Raw genomic sequence first — 23,359 nt, forward strand, 5'->3', positions numbered from 1 at the left:
CCGTTGTAAGTTGAGGACTACCTTTAATTCTGTGAATTAAAGGTTTAAGTTTTGAATATTTTGAATTTTAAAATTGCATGTGGGATATAATATAGTTAAACTTGGCACACCAGGATATTATTGGAGGCTTTTTTCCTCACTATATAAAAGTCAGAGGTTTGATTGACATATGACTGAGCAGTGCGAGTGATGGAAATTGATATTAGATACTGTTTATGGGCTTTTTTAAAAAAAAGATAAGAATTTACTTGGAAAATACCATGTCTCTTTCATTAGTCCTAAATTTATTAACTTGGGAGGACAAGCCATATTGTTATCAATCTTTTTTTTTTTTAATTTTAATGAGCCTTGATCTCAGAAACTCTATGCAGGACTGGAGTTTTGAATGCTGACACTTGTAAACCTGTGTATGTAGGAACTCTTATTTGCTAAAGTATGTATGGTTTTACAGGCTCAAAAGTCATACAATTTCAAGCCAAAATGCACAGGACAACACAATGTGCCTGTTTTTGTGTACTAGACACTAGAAAGTAAAATCGAATCACATATACCCATGATGGCGAACCTGTGGCATGCGTGCCACAGGTGGCACGTGGAGCCATATCGGTGGGCATGCAAGTGTTGCCCTAGCTCAGCTTTCTGGGCCCACCGGAAGTCAGGAAACAGGCTGTTTCCGGCCTCTGGAGGGCCTCCGGGGTGGGTCGGGAAGGCCCTTTTTTTGCTCTCCCCAGGCTCCAGAGGCTTTCTAGGAGCCTGTGGAGGGCAAAAACGGCCGCCCCCCACCCCCCTGGAGCTCTCAGAAGGCCGGAAATGGCCCCACGGGGGGGGGGGGTTCGCATGTGCATGCACATTGAATTATGGGTGTGGGCACGTGCACATGTGACACCCCCGCACTCCCCCCACTTTTGGCACGCGATGGCAAAAAGGTTAGCCATCACTGACATATACCGTGATGGCGCAGTGGTTAGAATGCAGTACTGCAGGCTACTTCTGCTGACTGCCTGTGGCCAGCAATTTGGCAGTTCAAATCTCACCAGGCTCAAGGTTGACTCAGCCTTCCATCCTTCTGAGGTGGGTAAAATGAGGACCCAGATTGTTGGGGGGCAATATGCTGACTCTGTAAACCGCTTAGAGAGGGCTGTGAAGTAGTATATAAGTTTAAGTGCTATTGCTATATATGTGGATGGTCTTGGTATTAAAAACTCTGGTGTTCAGTTTAAAAGAATTTGGTTACTGAATAGAAGTTACAGGTAGTCCTTGCTGAACAATGTCAGTTGTCAGTAGTTGCTATCTTTAAATGAGGACTGCACAAGTTGTTGAATTGAGGATGTCATGTGACCATGACTTCTGCCTCTTCTCCATTGATTTTACTTGTGAGAAGCTGGAAAGAAAAGTCTCAAACATGATCATGGGATTGTTACAGCAGCTGGAATTTAGAGAAGCAGTTGTCAGTACCACTTGTTCAGTGGTATTGCAAGTTCCAACACTTGTTAGAGTGTCATTAATTAAGTACGCCTGTCATTAACTAAGTATTACTAAGTATTACAGAAGCCCCTGTATTTCTGATGGTGAGCCCTGATATTTTAAGAAGTTGGAACTAGGCAGGCTGGACATATAATTTAATTGCAGAAAAACATTTTCAATTTCTAATTTTATTTGTGAATCTATTCACAATTAATGAGGTTAATTGTAATAATATATGAGGTTCCTAGGGTGAGTTGGTCCATGGATAGATTTTTAAAAATTTGATCTTAATCTGGCAGAACTAATGATGCGTTCTTGATTTACTTCATTTTTCCCTTGTTTAAAAAAAATCTTGTCTTTAAATCAAGGAAGGTTCAATCATGAGGAAAGGCCTTCCTCATGACCACTAGCTTTTCAGAGTCGCTGCCAAACACCAGGTCATTTTGGCATACAATTCCCCAAGACATGGGCGTTTCAAAGACTTCTGCTGCAATGGAATGGTTCAAACTAACTTCATTTATTCTGCTCTTTCCTTTAGAGGGATTGGATGAGATGGAGACAGATCTCCTCAAGTGTGAATTTTGTGGGAAAATGGGGTACGCGAACAAGTTCCTGAGGTCGAAACGGTTCTGCACCATGTCCTGCGCTAAGAGGTATTCTTCATTAGTTATCATTTTAGAGTTTGTAAAAACCATGAATACATCGCACGATTTGGAATCAAATTCTTATGTACTAGATCAGATGAGTCCCAAACATACCGTGTTTCCCCGAAAATAAGACCCTGTCTTATATTTTTTTGAACCCTGAAATAAGCGCTTGGCCTTATTGCCATGCGCTCAAAAGCCCGATTGGGTTTATTATCAGGGGATGTCTTATTTTGGGGGAAACAGGGTAGGTACTCGCTGTGATGATCCTAAGTAAAGGATTTGCTGGTTCCATCCATAAGGATATGGTATTAAATGGTTGGGTAGTATATATATATTTAAAAGACAAGCTTGGAAATCAGAAATATTATTTATACACTGGAACAGACTAATACCTGTCCTTGTATCAAAGGAATATAAGCTCGAAGAAAAAGTTGTACATTATATAAACTAGTTCATTAATCTTTCTTTCTCCCTCTCTCTCTTTCTATAAATCAAGTTTCTGCCTCCAAAGTTTTACTGAGGTAAATTTGCAAACTTTCATCCCTTCAAATGGATTTTTTTCTTTTCTTTTTTCAGTTTTCTTCTTCTATCCCTTCAGGTTTTTAAGATTCTTAAAAATCTTTAAGAAAGATTGTATTTAATCAGAAACTTGTAACACCATAAACAACTTTAGAGAACAATAATATTTTGAAAATAGAGATCAAGTTCATTGGAAAAATTATTTTTTGTAAGTTAAAAGCAATTAAAACAAAAAAGGAAATAGGTTTTCAACCTAAGCAATATTAAAGGGAAACGACAAAGCTCATTTTAAATTGTAGTAGTATTCAGTTGGTACATTTTAAAAATCATTGAAGAATCGTTAAGGTATGTAAAAAATCAAAAGTGATAAATCTCCACCAAGTACAGAGGAGGAATGGAGAAATACAGTTTATAGCCTGTCCTCAGCCAAGTTTTTGAACCAATCACTCTCTCATCCCAATCTATCTCATGGGTGGGAATTGCAGGAATAAAATAAAAAAACCACTGTATTAGCCACAGTGAACCTTTGGGGGAAATGCAAGCTATAAAAGAAATGCACACACACACACACACACACACACACAGCACTTAATGTAAACATTTCAAATCAAATCTTTACTTCTTTAAAATTTGTGAATATATTTTGCAATGAAGTGACTACATCAGTTAAAGCCATAATAGGTAGTGAGTAAATTACTTCCAGTGTGTACATGGTTGTATGTATTTCATCCAGAGTATTGAAATAAACATTATTTATTTGAATTACAAGTTGTAGTGACTGAATCTTAACATCTTTTTTGCGATGAGACTAAAGGCACTCTGCCATCAATTCTAACCCCATTTTAGAAGAATAGAATAGAATGGAATAGGAATAGGAATAGGAATAGGAATAGGAATAGGAATAGAATAGAATAGAATAGAATAGAATAGAATAGAATAGAATAGAATAGAATAGAATAGAATAGTTGGAAGGGACCTTGGAGGTCTTCTAGACCAACCCCCTGTTCAGGCAGGAAACCCTATACCATTTCAGACAAATGGTTGTCCAGTCTCTTCTTAAAAACTTCCAGTGTTGCAGCCTTCACAACTTCTGGAGGCAAGTCGTTCCGCTGGTTAATTGTTGGATCTGTTTACCTCAACTGAAATTTTTGATGGTTTTCATTGTAGAAGCATTATAATAATGATTACATACCTTTTCGTCATTTGCATCTAGGTATAATGTGAGCTGTGGTAAGAAATTTGGATTATACTCATCAGACAAGAGCAGCCGTTGGAGCCGTAGTCCAGATAACCCAGCTCTTGGGCGGCGAGGGCGGCGTCCCAGTGGCTCTGATGGAGCTCCAAGGGAGCACTTCCTTCGACAGGTCTGTAGAATACTAATTGAACTCCACGGTGTCCTTTTAACAAGAGTTGCAAAGGAAAATGGTTATACTCTGGTTTGTCTGTACTGCATTTTCCAGCTACCAATTACTTATCCATCTGCAGAAGAAGACTTGGCCTCTCAAGAAGACAGCGTGCCAGTTGCCATGACCACTCGCCTGCGAAGGCAAAGCGAGAGAGAAAGGGAGCGGGAACTTAGGGAACTGAGAATTCGGAAAACAGCCGACAACATGGATTTGTCGCCAGCCATGCCGTCGGTCCCATCGGGCTGGACCGTTGAAGATGTCTGGGCCTTCATCCGTTCGTTACCTGGTACGCAGCGGAAATCTGTGTCAATTTGCTAAGACAGTTTCGCTGGGAGGGAAATACAGGTAGTCCTCGACTTACGGCCGCCTTTGAGCCCAACATTTTTGTTGCTAAGTGAAACGTTTGCTAAATTGCATTTTGCCCCATTTTACGACTTTTCATGCCGCAGTTGTTAAGTGAATCCCTGCAGTTGCTACGTTAGTAACACAGTTGTTAAATGAATCTGGCTTCCCCATTGACTCTGCTTGTAAGGAGGTCGCAAAAGGGGAACACATGACCGCGGGACACTGCAACCGTCATAAATACGAGTTAGTTGCCAAGCATCTGCATTTTGATCATCTGACCATGGAGAGGCTGTAACAGTCGTTAAGTGTGAAAAAAAACAGTCACAAGTCACTTTTTTCAGTGCTGTTGTAACTTTGAACGGTCACTAAATGAATTGTGTAAGTCGAGGACTACTTGTATATGAGGTCCATACATCGTTGCAAAAACATTGAGAAAATGTCAGATGTACAGCCTATTGCATGTGATATATCTAGAAATTACTTTCAGAATATTTTGAGAAGACTTGCTTGTGTGTGAAAACTCTTTTTCTGGTTCTTTTCTCAGATTCCACAAGAATAATTTGCATGTGTGACAGGTGACATAACAGGATGGCAGACAGTCTGTATCTTCTGCATTCTGTCTTAACTCATCTGCCATACAGTAAGGCTATCAAAAATCCTGGAATGTATTCCCACACCATTTTAAAAGAATGACTCCGTGATCCATGTAAAGGGGTTGCATATTAATATAGGGTGTTCGTTTTTATATAATAATTTATAATAACAAAACTCTGTTAAAGTTTAGAAACACAAAGATGAAAAACTAATACAAGCTAAGAAGAATATAAGAAGGAAAAGAAAAAGTATAGAAAATATATATATATATACTAGCTGTACCCGGCCACGCGTTGCCGTGGCTCAGTCTTGTGGCTATACAATATTTTTTGTCCAAGTGCCAATAATTTCCCTCTGTGAACATTGAAATGGAATCGTAAAATATTTAGTATAGCGTGTGTTGCTTTTACTCCAACAGATGGTGCTGTTTTTCAAAAAAGCATGTTTTTACCTGTCAGAGGTGTGACATCTATATAATATAGGTATATAAAAACACGTGCGTATTCGAATGCAACGTTGTGTCAAAATTTCAAAGCAATCAGTGAACTTTCGGAGATTTAAGATTTTGAACAAACGAACATTTACATTTTTATTTATATAGATTATATTTATATATAAATATACATAGTTCTTGAGGTTAGTGGTTTTCTTTGCAGCACACAAGGTTCTGGTTTTTTTTAAAGTGAATATTAGGTACACCTAGAGAGTTTGATAATCAGCAGGAAATATGTGATGAACAGTACTTCTAATTGCCTATTTCAGCCCTTCTTTAAATTATAAATTTAATTATAATATTGTGGACCTATTTTCTTTTGCGTTTAGATACCTTAGCATTCTTTATAAACAAACATATGTCAGTATTTCTCCACCTTCCTCTAGTTAAGTTTCCACTTTAGGTTGATTCAGCCCTCCATCCTTCCGATGTCAGTAAAATGAGGACCCAGATGGTTGGGGGCCATATGCTGACTATGTAAACTGCTTAGAGTGGGTTACACAGTTATCTCCCATAACACCTAAATAGCTGCACTAAAAACCCGGTTACTCCAAAGCAGAGGACAGCCTGTTCATACTATTTGAGTAAGAAAATAGGTCTTCAATATCATTCCTGTCCTCTGCAGAATCTCTTCAGAAGATCATTAAACAGATATCCAAGAGAGCTTTAAGCCTGTCGTTTTTATGACGGGAAAAAATAGTTTGTTACTCTTATCGTTCTATTGTAACTCTAGCCTTAATCAACATTCAGCCAATACCGTAAAAGATAATGTAAAACTTGAAAGGTAGCCAGCTGTAGTGTTTCACCATCCAGCAAATTTGTTGAATTCTTGATTACTCAGAAGCCCTCAAAGGTGTAATTGTACATACTAGAGTTTCACCCTGCCGACATTCAGATTGCTTACCCAGTTGTTAAGGGGAAAAAAAAGAATACTTCACACCTGTAACATAGTGTGTAGATTAAATTCAGTCTCCTCATGTATTGGATAAATATGTTGATAAAAGTTGTGACTAGAACAAAATATCAGGATAGCAACATTGATTAAAATGCAACAGAATGCATTTTAGAACTGGTGAATCTTTATCTGTATACATCATCACTGTAGATCTAACGCAACACTAGAATCAAGATTACGTGAAGTGTTAATACCACTTTATAATGCCTTGGTAAGGCCACACTTGGAATACTGCCTTCAGTTTTGGTTGCCACGATGTAAAAAAGATGTTGAGACTCTAGAAAGAGTGCAGAGAAGAGCAACAAAGATGATTAGGGGACGAGGCTAAAACATATGAAGAACGGTTGCAGGAACTGGGTATGTCTAGTCTAATGAAAAGAAGGACTAGGGGAGACATGATAGCAGTGTTTCAATATCTCAAGGGCTACCAAAAAGAAGACGGAGTCAAGCTATTTTCCAAAGCAACTGAGGGTAGGACAAGAAGCAATGGGTGGAAACTAATCAAGGAGAGAAGCAACTTAGAATTAAGGAGAAGTTTCCTGACAGTTAGAACAATTGGAACAAGTGGAACAACTTGCCTCCAGAAGTTGTGAAAGCTCCAACATTGGAAGTTTTAAAAAGATGTTGAATAACCATTTGTCTGAAGTGGTGCAGGGTTTCCTGCCTAAGCAGGGGGTTGGACTAGAAGACCTCCAAGGTCTTTTCCAGCTCTGTTATTCTATTCTATTCTATTCTATTCTATTCTATTCTATTCTATTCTATTCTATTCTATTCTATTCTATTCTATTCTATTCTATTCTATACTTGGGTGATTCTAGGAGAGGCTTCCCCAGCCCTGGCCTTCCACAGATGTATTGGACATTCTAGGAATTACAGTCTAATAAAACTGGAGAGCCTCAAAATAGAAGTTAGTTCTACACTGATAGAAATAGAAGCATAATAATAGCAATAGCACTTAGACTTATATACTGCTTCACAGTGCTTTACAGCCCTCTCTAAGCGGTTTTCAGAGTCAGCATATTTCCCCCAATAATCTGGGTCCCCATTTTACGAATCTCAGAAGGATGGAAGACTGAGTCAACCTTGAGCTGGTGAGATTTGAACTGCCGAACTGCTGGCAGCTCACAGTCAGCAGAAGTAGCCTGCAGTACTGCATTCCAATCACCGCACCACCACGGCTCTTATATAGTTCATAAAAGAATGGAAATCCCTGAGAATTAAAAGCAATTTATTCTATAAAATGCAAACGTGACTAACTAAATTCAGCGCAATTACTAAATTCAGATTAGACTCTGATAAATACGATCCTTTTAATGTACCAAAAAGTTACTGAACAAAGCTGGAAAATCCCTAATTTCAAGGCAACCATGCCTTCTTTTCTTAGTAATGTTTGTTATTTGTTGCAGGTTGTCAAGATATTGCTGATGAATTTCGAGCCCAAGAGATTGATGGGCAGGCTCTTCTCTTATTAAAAGAGGATCATCTCATGAGTGCAATGAATATTAAGCTAGGACCTGCACTAAAAATCTGTGCACGGATCAACTCTCTGAAGGAATTGTAGTGGAAAACCAAGGTTTAAACCACAGTTTTAAATTGACTTGTAAAGTAATAAGCCAACATCTCAGTGTTTGATGCAATTATTACTGCTTTGCTTTGCTAAGCATTTTTTTTCCACATAAAAACTGTTGGAGGAACATTTTTAATATGAACTTTCAAAACTTTCCAGCTATTCAGGAAGCATAAGCTGTGCTGGTTTAAAAAAAAAATTAGTCAAAACCTGAGTGAGGTAGAGTCAGTGGGAAGCTCTAAGAAGTGTATGTAAAATGTTATGGGTGATGCTTATTCCAAAAAAAAAAAGGCTATTACAAGAATTAAGCTTCTTTTGAATATATAATCTCGATTACAGTTTTACATTGTGTTTCTATACACTTTTTTCCTTTATAGAAAGCTTTTACAAATATGGATTAACAGAAGAGTCCACAGAGTCTGTGGAAGCATTGACTATGGTAAAATGCTATGCATTTAATTGTGCTCATTGGATTTCAGTTAATCTTGAGCCTATGGTTTGAAGAGAACCTGTAGTTCACCTTCTCTTCTCTCTTAATCCTACAGCTCAATCACCATGATACCATTTCCTTTAAGCGTGGAAGCTTTTCTGTAAACGTGTATCATATTTTGGGAATCCTGCAAGCCTTCCACCATTACCGTAGAAATTTTGATCTTACAGATCACGTGTGCCCTCCTTGCCAGTTTAAGCAGAACCCCCATCGATGTTTAGATTTTTTTCCCCCTTAGTCAATGGGGAGGTATGAATGGGTGGAGCTTCAGAGTGAGTATGATGCATGCAGTAGTATAGCTGCAGAGCACGGTTAACAAAAGCACATACATTATCTCTTTGTATGATGCTATGTATTGAAGAGGGCATTATGTTACTGTCTTTTTGCCTTTGCTGCTGGTTCATGTAGACCAAAGGAGTTGACACTCATCTGTCCAATCCCTAGAATAGAGGCACCCTTCATCCATATGCTAGTATGCAGCTCTGATAGAGTAGTTTTTAAAGAAGTAAAATGGCTACTGTGCTTTGTTTACATCTGTCTTTTGTATCCTTCCTTCCTTCCCTCCCTCCCTCCCTCCCTCCCTGAATGCTGTTAGGGATGTTATTGGAAGAAGCACAGGTTGAAATTACATTGGTTTCAGCTCTTAACGTTTTCTCACAACTCAGTGTTATCTGCAGAAACTGCAAGGATCCTAAATCAATGGCACCGAAGTATTATTAGCAAGTGGTCAGATGTTCGCCCTCTGCATCTGCTTAATATTTTGCACTATAAACCAAAAGATCTTGTTGCCATGATAGGGCTTGATCAGCCATGCACATCGATGATTTTTCTTGTGTAGGATAACACTTGAGAAGGGTGACCTTTATGGTAGAAAAGAAATTTCTTGTAGCAGATTTCTTCCAATTCAGAACTCCCCAGGGAACTACAGTTTCCGTCAGCCCTAGCTAGGATGACCAGGTTAGGGGAAGCCTCCATGTAATTGAATGTAAATCATAGGGTCTCATAAGGTCTGTATTCATTTCCGACATAGGTAGACTTCAGTATAATATAATTAATACCGATTTGTTTCTTGGGAAGAAGTTAAAGAAAGCTACTGTAGTTAATTCCTCGGTACTAGCAAAGATACCTGGTTATTGTTATTCCACTGAAGGAATCTGTCAAAATAGATAAAAGGGTGATTTTTCATTTATTTCCTTCCTGTCTATCGGAGGTCCTAAAATTGCAAAACTGGAAGACTCCCAAAATCAGTCTGAATGGGGAGCAAATAATCACTCTGCTCACACGTCTTTCACTGACGGATAGAAGGTTAGTCATTAGGAACTACATGGGTATCATCGTGTATATGATAAGTGATAAATAGTATTACAGTTACAAATCTCGTTTAAAAAATTCTCTATTTGATTAGAGAATTATTAGATAATAATGCTTATTATCTCTATTTATTGATTGACAGTTATTTAGAGCTAGCAAGAGCACTTAAGGCTTAAACGGCGTTTTACTGATTTCATATCTGGTATTTTGGAATATTTTCAAAAGGATTCCTAGCTGTTTATCTATTGACAGATGAATATTGAAGGTTATTGGAAACTCAAAGCAATCCATTTCTATATAAGTTGAGAAAGTTAACTGCTGTTGTGGAAACGTGCCCATGGGGAAAAAAATCAAAGATAGTATTGCATTATTCTCCAATTCTCAACTTTTACTGTGATTATATTATTCATACAGCAAGGCTTTGTGGCTATAGAGCAAAAATCTGACAATTTGTTTTTAGCCAAGCAAAGATTATGAGCAACTATTGGAAATAAAGATAGCTTTGTGAAGGGAACTTATGCCAAAGCAGAATTACAAATTTGGCCCCATTTCTTGAACTTCCAAACAAAAATAGCACTTCAGTCCCATTCACCTGAAATAATTTAAGAGTGGGGTCCCTTAAAGGACTAAATTAAAGAGTACACACACATGCTGATTTATAAATCACTTTTAGCAAACGATTTCAATTTTACCGAGTTGAATATCAGGTTGATTTAGTTTTGTGAATGACTTTTCTTTGAAAGTTTATATTTTAAATATCTAAATGCTACAGCATTATTATTATTATTTTTGCATATTCTGTAGTTGTTGGCAGAGCACAATTTCATATTCATAATAGTGTGATAAGTATTATATATTTTAACACAAATGCACACTTGACTTTCATTAGCTGCACAATGTTATAACCTTAACAGTAATTTTCTAAAGAGGATTATGGTATTACTCTTACGTAATCAGTAGTGGTATTGTTCCTCTGAAGAACACAGGATATGAAGAGAAGCACAAAGGATTCTGTCTGTGAGAGGAAAAATGTATTTTGTTTTAGCTTAATCCCCAACAAAACGATTTGACATGTGGAGTGTCTGTGCTTGCAAACAAGAGCTGAAAGAAAATGCAAGCATTGCTATTCGGGTGATTGGCATCTGGATAATTTGACAGACATGCTTCCTTCCTCTTGCATTGAGGAGGTGATAAATGTTTTTATCAGATTGAATTGTCAGGCTACTGTGGACCCCACAGGTAGTCCTCGATTTAAAACCATCAACGGCACTGAAAAAAAGTTAACTTATGACCATTTTTCACAATTAACAACTGTCGCAACCTCCCCATGGTCATGTGATCATCAGACCCTTAGCGATCGGCATGTATTTATGACACTTGTAATGACCCTGGGTCATGTGATGAACTTTTGCAACCTTCTGAAAAGCAAAATTAATGGGGAAGCCAGATCCATTTAACAGCAGCGGTGATTCGCTTACAACTCTGTCAATCAAGGCCGAAATCTATGACAAATTGAGCAATTAACAATTGCCTTGCCGAGCAACGCAAATTTTGTGCTCCGTTGTGGTCATAAGTCAAGGACTACCTATGTTTGCATACAATCCCTTTCTGTCCCCATGTGCCCACTTGCCATCCACGGAGGAGGAGTTAGTTTTTTTAGCTCAAAAGAAAAAAAAATCCAGTCCCATTTTCCCTTGGATGCAGAGTTTAGTCCTGGGTTAGTAAAAGGGCAGAATTTGCTGTCCTCTCTCTAGGCAGCTTCCTGCTTGGGAGGGAGTTGTCTTGAAGAAAGCTTTTTAGATTACCTGCAATTAGGATGCTCTCGTGTTTGCTTTCAGCATTTTTCACTGCCTTGGGTGCTGATGTTGGAAGCTGCATAGAAATAATTGTGCAAGTTGAACTCCCAGTGGCTTGCCTGAACACAGTCATACAGTGAGAACACTTATTTGGAAGGTTATTGATTTTCTTTAGGTCAGGGGTCTCCAACCTTGGCAACTTTTAAGACTTGTGGACTTCAACTCCCAGAGTTCTTCAGCCAACTCTGGGAGTTGAAGTCCACAAGTCTTAAAAGTTGCCAAGGTTGGAGACCCCTGCTTTAGGTGATTTATCAAACAAAAAGCAAGGAGTTAATTGCAGGAGGAACCATTTTGCCTGAGGGATTTCTCTCCTCCCCGCCTCTGCATTCTCTTTCTAACAATATCCTATTTCTTAAGTTCACTTGATGATGCATTAGCAGAGTCTTCCCATAAAAAGTGCACCGAGTGATAGTTATTTTTGTTTTATTTTGGCAAATTGGGGCTGTTGCTGTAGGTGTCTGCAGAACAACTCTCGGGATACAAGGGTTATTGTATCAGAGTTGCCTCATCAGAGTTGTTGCATCCCACGACAAAAAAAAAAAGTCTGAATGTATCCAAAACACTGAATTTTGTTACTAGTTTTGTCTAATTCTACTCTAGTTCCTAGGATTCCCTGAAAAGTTGTTTGTAATAGTTCCGGGACCATTTAGAAAATAATAGTAGTATTGTTTACTACTTGTAGTAGTATGGCAAATGGGGGGGGGGGAGAAGATTGAGAAGATGAGTTTGCCTGACTGGCATAGCAGCTCTCCACTAAGGCTGCCCTTAGCTGCATCTCATAGACGTGAACAGGGCAGAGCTAGAAAACTTCCAGGCTTTGGAAAAAGAGTCATCTGCGCCTTCTTTTCAGGCTGCGGTTTTTTGTGGAAAGGAATACAGTGCAGGTAGTCCTCGACTTACAACCGGTCACTTAGCAGCGGTCAAAATTACAACGGATCTCCCTGGAGATACTTAACAATCTGGATTTGAAGTTTTGATGGTCAAGGTTGTCCCCTCTGCATCACATGACCATGATTGCATTTCGGGTGCAATTGGTTGGGCCACTTTTACGACTATTTGCAGCATCCCCCTGTCGCATCATTGCATTTTACAGTAATTTTGCTGAAAACCGGCATTTCCGGCAAAACCTGCCTATAACAAAGCAGTGCTTAATGATTGTGGCTTAAGAACCGTGGCAGCCATTGAACTGCAGCAGCTGTTTAATAACCATCGCCCCCCCCCCCCAAAAAAAGGTCCTAAAAATGGGGTCGGTCATGTGGGTGACCCGATTTACAGCCGTCATGTGTTATGACGACTTTGACAGGCAGGTACCATAACGGCTGTCACTTGAGGACTACCTAGGCAGTATGTATTTTGAATGGGATACAGCTTTTCTAAAGGGGGCCGATAAAGCAGAGGTCCCCAACCTTTGCGGTTTGGTGGTCCGGCTGGGGGGGGAGGTTAGGGGAACTGGGCCGTGTGAGCGGCAGGACAGCTTGCTCAATTTGTACAAGCATGCGTGCAAGTGCCCATTGGCCCACCGCTCGTGCAAGTTAAGTTGCGCACACGCGTGCCGGCATGCCACTTGTGTGGCCCAATTCCAAATAGGTCACGGCTTGTTAGTGGACCACGGCCCGGGAATTGGGGACCCCTATGATAAAGTAAGTCCTGATTCCAATTGCTTCACTTTTTTTGAACAGGATTGTGAAAACCAGTTTTTTAAGTGTACTTTCCTTGTAGAATGAAAATCCCTGTGTGTGTGTGTATATATATATATATATATTAAAAAACCACAGATCCTTTAGTATCTTCTTTGCAAATAAGCCTGATAAGAGTTGACTGCACAAAAATGCAAATCTTATACAATAAAACAGTGTTTCTCAACCTTGGAAGCTGGGGGATTCTGGGAGTTGAAGTCCACCCATCTTCAAGCTACCAAGGTTGAGAAACACTGCAATAGAAGGTAGTAAGGCCTCGATTTAATGGACTGTGCCTATTACAGGTAGCCTCCAGACTTAACAACAGTTCATTTAGTGACCATTCAAAGTTACAGCAGCACTGAAAAAAGTGACTTATGACCATTTTCTCACTTAACGACCATTGAAGATTTCCCCATGGTCATGTGATCAAATTCAGATACTTGGCAGCCATCATATTTATAAAGACTGCAGTGTCCCAGGATCATGTGATCACTTTTTTGTGACCTCTCTACAAGCAAAGTCAATGGGGAAGCCAGGTTTACTTAACAGCCTTGCCACTAACTTAACTGCAGTGATTCACTTAACAACTATGGCAAGAAAGATCGTAAAATGGGGGCGAAACTAACAAATGTCTTGCTTAACAACCCAAATTTTGGGCTCAGTTGTGATTGTAAGTCGAGGACTACCTGTATTTGGGGAGTGGCACGTATCCATTCAGGAACTTGCCTGCTACATATGAAGTCCATTAAATAGAAGTCTATTAAACCAACCAAGCTTTGCTGGCTGGGGAATTCTGGGAGTTGAAGTCCTCCCGCTTAAAGTTGCCAAGGTTGGAGACCCCTGTTAATTAAACAGAACTTGACTGTATGTTCTTCCTAGAATATTTGTATGATAGTTTTCTTCTTGTAAAATTTCACAGCATTTCGCAGTTTCTTATTCTAAAATATTTCTAAAGTATTTTTGCTTTCCTTACTGAATGTGTTACTATTTTGTGTCAATCATGACAAGCTTGATAATGGTTGCAATCATGGAAAGAAGCTAGATGGAGGATAGGAGATGGCACTTTCTTGTTATGGCCATGGAGGGTATAACAAGTAAAATGATACATGACTAATTATTTGCAATAATGACAGGCCTTAAAAAGGTTTCATGTAAGACAATGCTTTTCAGCCTTGTCAATGTGTAGGCCTCAACTCCCAGAATTCCTCAGCCAGCATGCTGTGTGGAGAATTCTGGGAATTGAAGTCCACACATCTTCAAGTTGGCAGCAGTGACAAATGTGGATGTAAGAGTTCCATAAATTGTCCCCTATTTTTTAATACAATCTACTTCTGTGGTTTCAGCTAGTGATTTAAGACGTAAGCTGTTTCAGAAATGATAATAAAAGCATTTAACTTGAGGAGGCAGAGAGGAGCCTGTGAACTTCTCCTCATCCCTTACAAACAATGATTTATCGAGTCAGGTTCATTAGATCCTTATTTTGTTATCAAGGTCTAAGCTATTTTCCAGCTTAATAAAAGACTGAAGTGAACCTTTTAACTGGGCATCAGTATCTGGAATCTGGATGGTTAAAGAAAGAAAGAAAAAATCAGTTATTATTTATATTAAGAGAAGTTTGATCTACATAACATTTGATAAATTTCATGCTTTTGGAGTACCTTTGTAATATAATTTTTTCATAAGGGTTCATTTGATAAATATTTAAACCACTTTGAAGATTGTCAAATTTATGAAGTTTATTAAGAACTGTGTCCTGCGAAAGAAGACAAGTTTAACTGACCTGTAACCTTAAATGTTTTTAAAAGTTTATTGTCTCTGATTTTGTAAAATTAGTATTTTATATTCCCTTTTCTCTGTTCATGAAACAAGAATATAGGGACCAGCAAAATAGACAAAGTTACAGTTTATTGCAACAAAAGGTATTTATATTCCCCCCTTGTACTGCACTGGTTTTTGGAAAGCTATTTAAGTATGTCATGTTTGACTTTATTTGCTTCCAAGTTATTCTTGCTAATATGTTCTTTTTTTGTTTGCTTTTGGGGTCACTCTTTCCTCTTCAGTACTGTGTTTACCTGAAAGGAAGATTTGCCTGATTTTAATTTTCCTCCTAAAAGCAGAGTAGGTAATTGTGCTGTCCCATTCACACACACACAAACTGTGGTTTAGTGGGTTTATTAATATTCTCCTGCAACTCCCTTCACCAAAAACCCAGAACTGTCCCAATTAAGTCCAGCCACAAGCAGACCAATGCTAGCCCACAGAGTAATGGCCAATGCGGCCACAAGGCACTTGAAAGTTTTCCAATCGAAACCCACCAGGCAAAATTAAATCCACAATACAAGTGGGTTCATGAAGCAAGAAAAGTCCAGCATTCAGAAGGCACAATCCAAGTCAAAGCACGGTGTCAATCCAAAGCAAGGCAAGAATCACAACGACCAGAAAACACACAGCTGGGAAATGAACACATTGTTCCCAGCATCATTTCCATCTAATTGTTGTGCTAAATAGCCAGCTTCTGGTGCAGCCCATCAAGAAGGAAGAGGCTTCCTCCTCGTGAGTCATGTGGCTGGCCTTCTCTGCTCCTGCCTTTTCTCTGCCCTACATGTTCTTGGATCAGTTTCAGCAGGCAGTTCCTCTTCCTCATCACTGACTGGCTCCAGCTGCATGCTTTCTCCACCTGAAGCCTCTGGGTTGTCCTGCTGCAGCTGTGTTTGAATCAAATCCCTCTCAGACAGTTGCTTGGAGCCATTAACCAACTCCTCTCCAGACATGCCTGGAACTGGTTCATCTTCCCCCGAGCTGACATCTGGAGAGATAACTGGGGAAGCGTCCGGGGGAAGCGTCACAGTAATGTATAACAATTTCAGCCTTGGCAATTTCCACATGAAACCCAATTCAGGATATTTCCTTCTTTCAAATCTGTGAGTTTGGCTATTTGTACATGTGTGTCCATATATGTATGTATATATGTATGTACGGTAGTCGGAAGTCACACTCCAGCAAAAGACAGAAAAATAAATTGATATTAATAGCTGTAGATTTAAGATTAATATTCTGTGAAAGTACATTTATAATTTCAATCGATCCCCAATCTAACTAAACCAATTATTCTCATATATCCACATAAGTACACAGAGGCAAAGATGCTAGACAGTTTTCCCCCCTTTTCCATCAGAAAGAGCAAAAGGAAGTAATACAGGAGCTTCGGAAAGGGTTGTGCGCAGTGGATGTTCAGAACGGCAAAAGCAGCATTGCTGCATTGTGATGCGAACCCGGTCACTTGTGGTTGTGCGCGCACCCAAAAGGAACAAAGCGCGCAATGCTGCAACCTTTTTGTCATTCCAGGAAAAGCAGTAAGGTCCTGTGATGCCACTGAGGCAGTAAATGGGGTGAAGCTATACATCCAGGAGTGGGGTGAGGGGAGCAGGGGGATGAAACATGCATGACATCATCACCCAAATGCTGCAGCTTTAACATACTTGCATGAGATATGAGGACACAAATATATAATGACCACTTTCAACGGTGACACCAGTTTGCTACAAGGGCTATTGGGTGAGCAAAAAGGACAGCTACACTGGGACATATGGGAAGATAAAGGTGGGAACTATGTTGGATGGGTAGGAAGCAATACTATATCTGCCCAGGGTAGGGAAGTCCAGTTAAATTCAACCTGGCAAGCAATAATGTGCAAGTTGATTAGCAAAGCTGATTTTAATATCAAAGCAACCCTGCAGGCCTCTGTCCCTCAGGGTTATCCAGTAGCCCCTTTCCAACAGTATCTTCTATTCGTAGCTAATTTTTGGTGAAGTCCCTTCCCCCCCACCCCCAACCATACTCACAGTCACAATTTACAGGGGAAAACCTCTTTCCTATCAGGTAAATGCAGTATATGTAAAAAAAAACAAAAAGAGGAATCTGTTAGGAATGAGCTCATCTGTGTGAGAATGAGGGAGAACTGAGGATATTTCCAAATAAACTAATATGAGATTATAAAGATACCTTATCTCTGTATCATGGAATATTTAGATTTTTGAATAAGTGTGGCACTAATTTGGGACTTTGGCTTTTTTTCCAGTGTTGAGTTGTTTTTTTAATTACTGCTTGTTCCAAATGAAGCCGAATCCTTTTTAACTTAAAAGAAAAATGCCACACAACGAATGAGGTAAAGTTTAAGCTATATGTATCTTGTATGTATGAATACAGATATACATACATACATGTATAGCATGTGGATGAATTTTAGATTCTCATATTTGTTATGGTCCGTAAAAGTGGTGTAAAATTTATTTGTTATTAATCTGTCTGTTGATAAACTGATTATATAAATGAAAAATCAAAGCACCTTATACTATTGCTGCTTCAATTTGCTTGTAATTGCACCTTTGTTATCAGCACACTTCTTTTTTATTGGACATTTTTATGTGGTAATATTGCTTTCTGTGAGATTACTGACAGTATCATCAAGTTGGTTTATATTTCAATTTTACATTAAAATTGTGAATACACACCTTCAGAAATAAAAACTGACTTTCATTTGTCTCCTTTGTTTATTGGACTCTCTTTTTTCACTTTTCAGAAAAAGAATAGCAACCAAGTATGTTGTTCAGTATACGTTCTGCCTTAGGAACTTCAACAGTGAGCTCAAATCATTTACATAATGCAGAATTTTAAAAGACTTGATAGATGTAAATAAGTTTAATAGTATTTTTCTCCCATAAAATTAATTTCTGTTGCTATGTGGTCACATGATGTTATGCTCTACAACCACATCATTTAATGACAATCCTGGTCCCAATTATGTCATAACCAGGTGCTTATACTTAAATAAACAAGCAAGGATATCAACTATCCTTACCATGCAAGCATCCAACATAGCCATCATTTTCCAATTCACAATGGGAAAGAAATGTATGTTAGGGCTGTGATTACTGGCAACACTCAGTGGCTAAAACAAGACTTTACACTGAATCTATCTGCAATTTGTTGGGGGTTGAAGTGGGCAATGTTTAAGAGCAATATTGGTTAAGACTCCCTGTGGAAGCTTCCACAGGAAAAATAAATACCTGCAAGTAGTCCTTGTATAGTGAAGATGGCAAGCACAATCACAGTTTTACTTAACTCCTGCTTTGTTTGGTTACCGAGTTGCGAGTCCCAATTGTGATAGCTAACAACCGTGACCAGGGGGGCATATGCCGATTCGTCTGGTGCGCCAGTTGCGCCCCTATTTGGACCGAGATGCCCTATGCACAGTTACTCATGCGCTAGTCACCTCCCGTATTGACTACTGTAATGCTCTCTACATGGGGCTGCCCTTGAGGACCACTCGGAGGCTTCAGCTGGTACAGAATGCAGCCGCGCGGGTTGTGATGGGAGAATCCCGATACTCCCATGTAACACCTCTCCTGCGCGGCTTGCGTTGGTTGCCGGTTGCCCTCTGGGTGAGATTCAAGGTGCTGGTAATGACCTATAAAGCTCTACATGGCTTAGGCCCAGGATACTTGGCGGACCATCTGCAACCAGCAACAGCTTCCCATCACCCGGTGCGTTCCCACAGGGAAGGCCTGCTCCAGGTACCATCAGGTAGACAATGTCGGTTGGCAGCCCCCAGGGGTAGAGCTTTCTGTGTGGGCGCGCCCACCCTTTGGAATCAACTCCCCCGGGGCTCCAGCTGACTCCTGACCTCCGCACCTTCTGCCACGAATTAAAAACATGGCTGTTCGCAGCGCCTAGCCTGGACTGGGGGGGTTTTCGATTATTTTAACGGGTTTTAATATTTGTTTATGTATGTATTTTGTTTTATTGGTTTGTTTTAATTGTTGTGAACCGCCCTGAGTCCTATGGAGATAGGGTGGTATATAAGTTATATTAAATAAAATAAATAAATAAATGAGGACTACCTGTATTTTATAATGATGAGTAAAAATGGAAGATACTTTAATGTAGCTTCTTAGTAGAAGTTCTACTAACGAAGTTCCAGATGCACTCAGAACAAGTGTGCTGTGACATTTGAGGGAAGTGTGAGAATTGATTTGATTTGTTAGCTCGATCCCATTAGAGTTGCAATAATCACTCTCGGTTCCCCAAACTGCCATGTTGCACAAAACACCTAGGCAATAATATTCCTGAACCTTTGTGTTTCACCTGTCACACCAAAAATTTCTTGTGTCTACATAGAATTCAGATAAAATGCAATGACATGATTACCTGGTCTCAGTGGAATTGTCTTCCTTGGAGATTAAGGCTGAGAACTACTCATTCTAGAATAAAAAAAAAAATGAATTCCTTCTTCACTAAGCAAATGTTATCGCAAAGTGCTTTTTCAAAAGGCAACTGGACTTTGCTTTTTTTGTTTTTTTTGAAGCAGTTTTGCTTCTCATCCAAGAAGCTTGGTCATATAGCTGAAGAAGCTTCTTGGATGAGAAGCAAAATATGTTCAAGAACAAAACAAAATCCAGTTTCCTTTTGAAAAAGCACTTTTGGGACAACTATGACCTGGATGACTGTGTGTTAGTTCTCCAGCCTCCTGGTTAATACTAAAATTGGTTTTTTAAAACATGTTTTCCAAAGAAGATTCAGGTCTGGGAATTCAAAGGAAGTTTGAGTCTGCTACTTGTGGAATCTGCTACTTGTGGAAGAGATGAGGGAGGCATAGGAAGGGAAACTCAAGGGAAACCTTGAGTTAAGCTAGAAAATGGGAACCCTAGCTAGTTTATAGCTCGAAAATGGGAATCCTTCACATGCCCACAACTTGCCTTTTTGAAAATATTCATGATTAATATCCACAGCTATCTACAGAATGCTAGGAATGTTTGAAACACAGTTTCTAACTGGAACTATCTTCTACTGTATATAGTTTTTGCTCCCATCTAAAACCTCCCTCCCTTAGAAGACAGCTAAGATGGTTGAAAAACTATAACTTGGAATGATTTCAGTGCTGGCAATAATCCTTGTTCAAATACAAAGCCATTGTAGACCAGAATGTATAATTGATCCTCATGAAATCAACTTAGACATGGAAATGGCTTGACTAGGTCTTGCACTGAGATCTGTCAATTTGGTAATCAAATATTGGGGAAATGGCCTGTCCCCACCAGTGTAGTGGCTGTAGATCTTGGATAGCAGTAGCACTTAGACTTAGACGTCAACATATTGTCCCCAACAATTTGGGTCCTCGTTTTACCCACCTTGAAAGGATGGAAGGCTGAGTCAACCTTGAGGTATGTTGTGGCCTGCCAGCGAACTGGCAGCAGATTCAGACAGTGAGGAGGTTGGGGAGGAACATGGGCCAGTCCTGGAGTCTGGGGAAGGCTCTGATGAGGCTCTGCATCAGAGGCAGAGAGGGGGCCAGGGCTGGATGCCAGTTATCAGCTGCTTTCAGAGTCAGACATCAGTGAGGCAGACAAACAGCTGGAGCCTGTTCCTAGTGTGTGCATTCACAGAATTGCCAGACGAAGGGAACAGCTAAAGAACAAGGGTCAACTTGGGAGTAAGGCCACAGGTGGACGATGAATAGCCCCTCCCAGAAGGAATAAAAGAGGAGCGAAAGGGGAGTGGACTTTGCAAGAGACAATTAGTTTGCCTAATTGGTTTGTGACTCTCCGAGACTCTTTGCCAAGTTATGAAGATAATCGGCCTGGCAGCTCTCCAAGCCAGAAAAGGTCTGTGACTCTAAATTCTCCCTTGAAAGACTTTGCTGAAGGTGAATGAGAGGAATTCACTGTTTGCTTAATAAAAGGGGTTTTGTCAGGACCAGGATTCTGCTTCGTGCTTTTTTGGGAAAGCCTAGGTCAGAACAAGGTAGTCGGAATCAAACTGCTGTCAGTCGGCAGAATTAGCCTGCAATACTGCATTCTAACCATTGCGCCACCACAGCTCTTATTCCCTAAAAATAAGAGACAATATAGAAAAGCACAGGAATAAGTTAAAGCTCATCCCTTGTGGAAAATAGTACGCTGTTGCTTCTGCATCAGTTACACTATTCGTCACGCCAGGCTGACCTTTAGGAATGCACCCAGAAGCTGATGTGGCTAAAAGTACACAGGAAAGGGTGAAAAGCTAAATTGACAGGAAGCGTCTGTAGCTTGTGCATAGCTTAACCACAATAGCTTATAGAAAAAGGTATACAGTGTAAGAGCATTATTAGGTAACCTTATCTTCTTAAGTTTATACAAATAGTTGATAGGAAACTGTAGCCAAAGCAACCAAAGCTAGACCTGCGGTCAAAAGGTGTTACAGCTGTCAAAGTTTAAGCAGAGGCTATGCTAAAAAAAAAAGAAAAAGAAAGAATAAATAAATAAATAAGGGGAAGGGGCACTTAAAGCATGGTAGTGGGAGATGTAAATGGGCGGAGATTCACGTAGGGCTATTAGGCACCTTGGAGAGGTTGTAAACCTTGGTGCACCCAGCTAATGGGGAGGCAAGGGAGGGACTTGCAAGAACACATTTTACAATAAACTGCTTGCTGCTTTACTTACTGACTCTGTCCAATTTCTGACTGGTGAGGACATTTCCCACATCCCTCAATACAGTGACAATAACGTTTGCATCTAAATGGTTATTTCTTAAATTAAATCAGTTTTGATCTGTCTTTTACAGCAAACACACTGGACAGGGACTATACCCCTATTCCCAACTATTTCCTGGAAGAAAACAGGATTTAAAGACAATTGGTCTCTCTTGGCCCCCTTCCTCCACTCAGCCAATCTGCTTGAATATTGAGCTTTTCCTTAATAATGTACAGGTAGGAAAATTAGATTTCTGTCCATCCATAACACAAGCAAAGAACATCTCAATCATATTTGCAAAGCACGTTATTGGTGAAGCCAAGCTACGGATCAAATACCCTTCCTGTTGCTTCCTGGGCCTGACTTTTGAGCTATTGCTTTTAAAATAGCTGGTAGTTCCACCATTGTTTCCTCTCTGCTTTTGCATGTATCTGGTCTGGAAGTGCACCTGGATTTTAACCAGGGGTGAAATGTTTTAACTAAATTCCGTTTTTAAAAACAAGGTTAAAGAAACTCTAGTTAGCATAATGAGATAGTTGCTTTATAGGGAATAGCAAAACGGACCTGTTTGGTCAGGGGTAAAAGTACTTTTATATATTAAAAAAAATTGGAAACCTTTATGGACTTTTTCGTCAAAATGGGAAAAAATTGTTATTTGTGGATTTGCTGATTGAAAGATGAGTTGAATATAGAAAACAAAGGAACTTTATTATAATTTGTAAAAGGGATAAGGGATAACTATTTGCATTAGCTGCAAAGAATAGTAAGTCTAACTATTCCTTTTTTTCTTTTAACAGATTTAACAGATTAACAGAGTTGGAAGGGACCTTATAGGTCATCTAGTCCAACCCCTCCCCCCCTTTCAAGCAGGAGACCCTACACCATTTCTGACAAATGGCAATACAATCTTTTCTTGAAAGTCTCATGTATTGCTTTATCTTTTTACTTTTATGTATTTTCATGTTTATCTTTTATCTATCTAAATATTTTCAATAACAATTTTATAAAAAAGAGAGATAGTTGCTTTATGGCAGAAATGCTTCCAGAAAGATCCATTAATGAAGAGTATTGCTGCTTAGAACTACAATAAGCTTACTCTAGGGCAAGGATGTCCAACCTCGCCAACTTTAAAGACTGGTGAACTTCAACTCCCAGAATTCCTCAGCCAGCCCTAACAATGGTCGCTTGTAGTCAAAAATGGCCACATTCCCATTTCAATTCTTTGGGTGGGAGAGCCTGGTCTCTTCTCTGTCATGTTGTCATATCAGAAGAGTACTGGGGGATGGGGGTGGGGAATAAGGATATATTGTATTGCTAGGAAAAGCTTCTGCAATTTCTTTCAAGTCATCTTATTGTAGGAACTTATTGTAGCCAATTGATCCCAGACTTCGTCCAGGATAATCGGGAGGGAGCTTAGAAACTTCTGCTGTGGCAGAATATCAGTTAGAGACACCTTTGTTTTTCAGAGCTTCCCTGAAAAGGGGAACAACCCCTTTACTTCCAAACGGAAATCTTGCAAGAATTTT

At 39.5% G+C, this 23,359-nt stretch overlaps 1 protein-coding gene across 24 annotated transcripts in view; it reads left to right on the top strand.

The window, feature by feature from the left end:
- The window catches only part of PHC3 (polyhomeotic homolog 3), a 50,333-nt gene extending 42,192 nt beyond the window's left edge, over positions 1-8,141 (top strand). For 18 of the 24 annotated variants that reach the window (XM_060683173.2, XM_060683175.2, XM_087872060.1 and 15 more), the window contains 4 exons: positions 2,003-2,117; positions 3,844-3,994; positions 4,091-4,322; positions 7,830-8,141. In XM_060683173.2, the coding sequence (XP_060539156.2) occupies positions 2,003-2,117; positions 3,844-3,994; positions 4,091-4,322; positions 7,830-7,984 (653 nt within the window). In that variant the 3' untranslated portion in view covers positions 7,985-8,141. The remainder of the gene's footprint in view (positions 1-2,002; positions 2,118-3,843; positions 3,995-4,090; positions 4,323-7,829) is intronic. The other 6 variants (XR_015728424.1, XR_015728425.1, XR_015728428.1 and 3 more) reach the window with 1 other exon arrangement.
- The last annotated feature ends 15,218 nt before the right edge of the window (positions 8,142-23,359 follow it).

The sequence above is a fragment of the Pantherophis guttatus genome, chromosome 6, assembly GCF_059756535.1.
Source record: "Pantherophis guttatus breed Tessera chromosome 6, ASM5975653v1, whole genome shotgun sequence".
Classification (NCBI taxonomy): Eukaryota; Metazoa; Chordata; class Lepidosauria; order Squamata; family Colubridae; genus Pantherophis; species Pantherophis guttatus.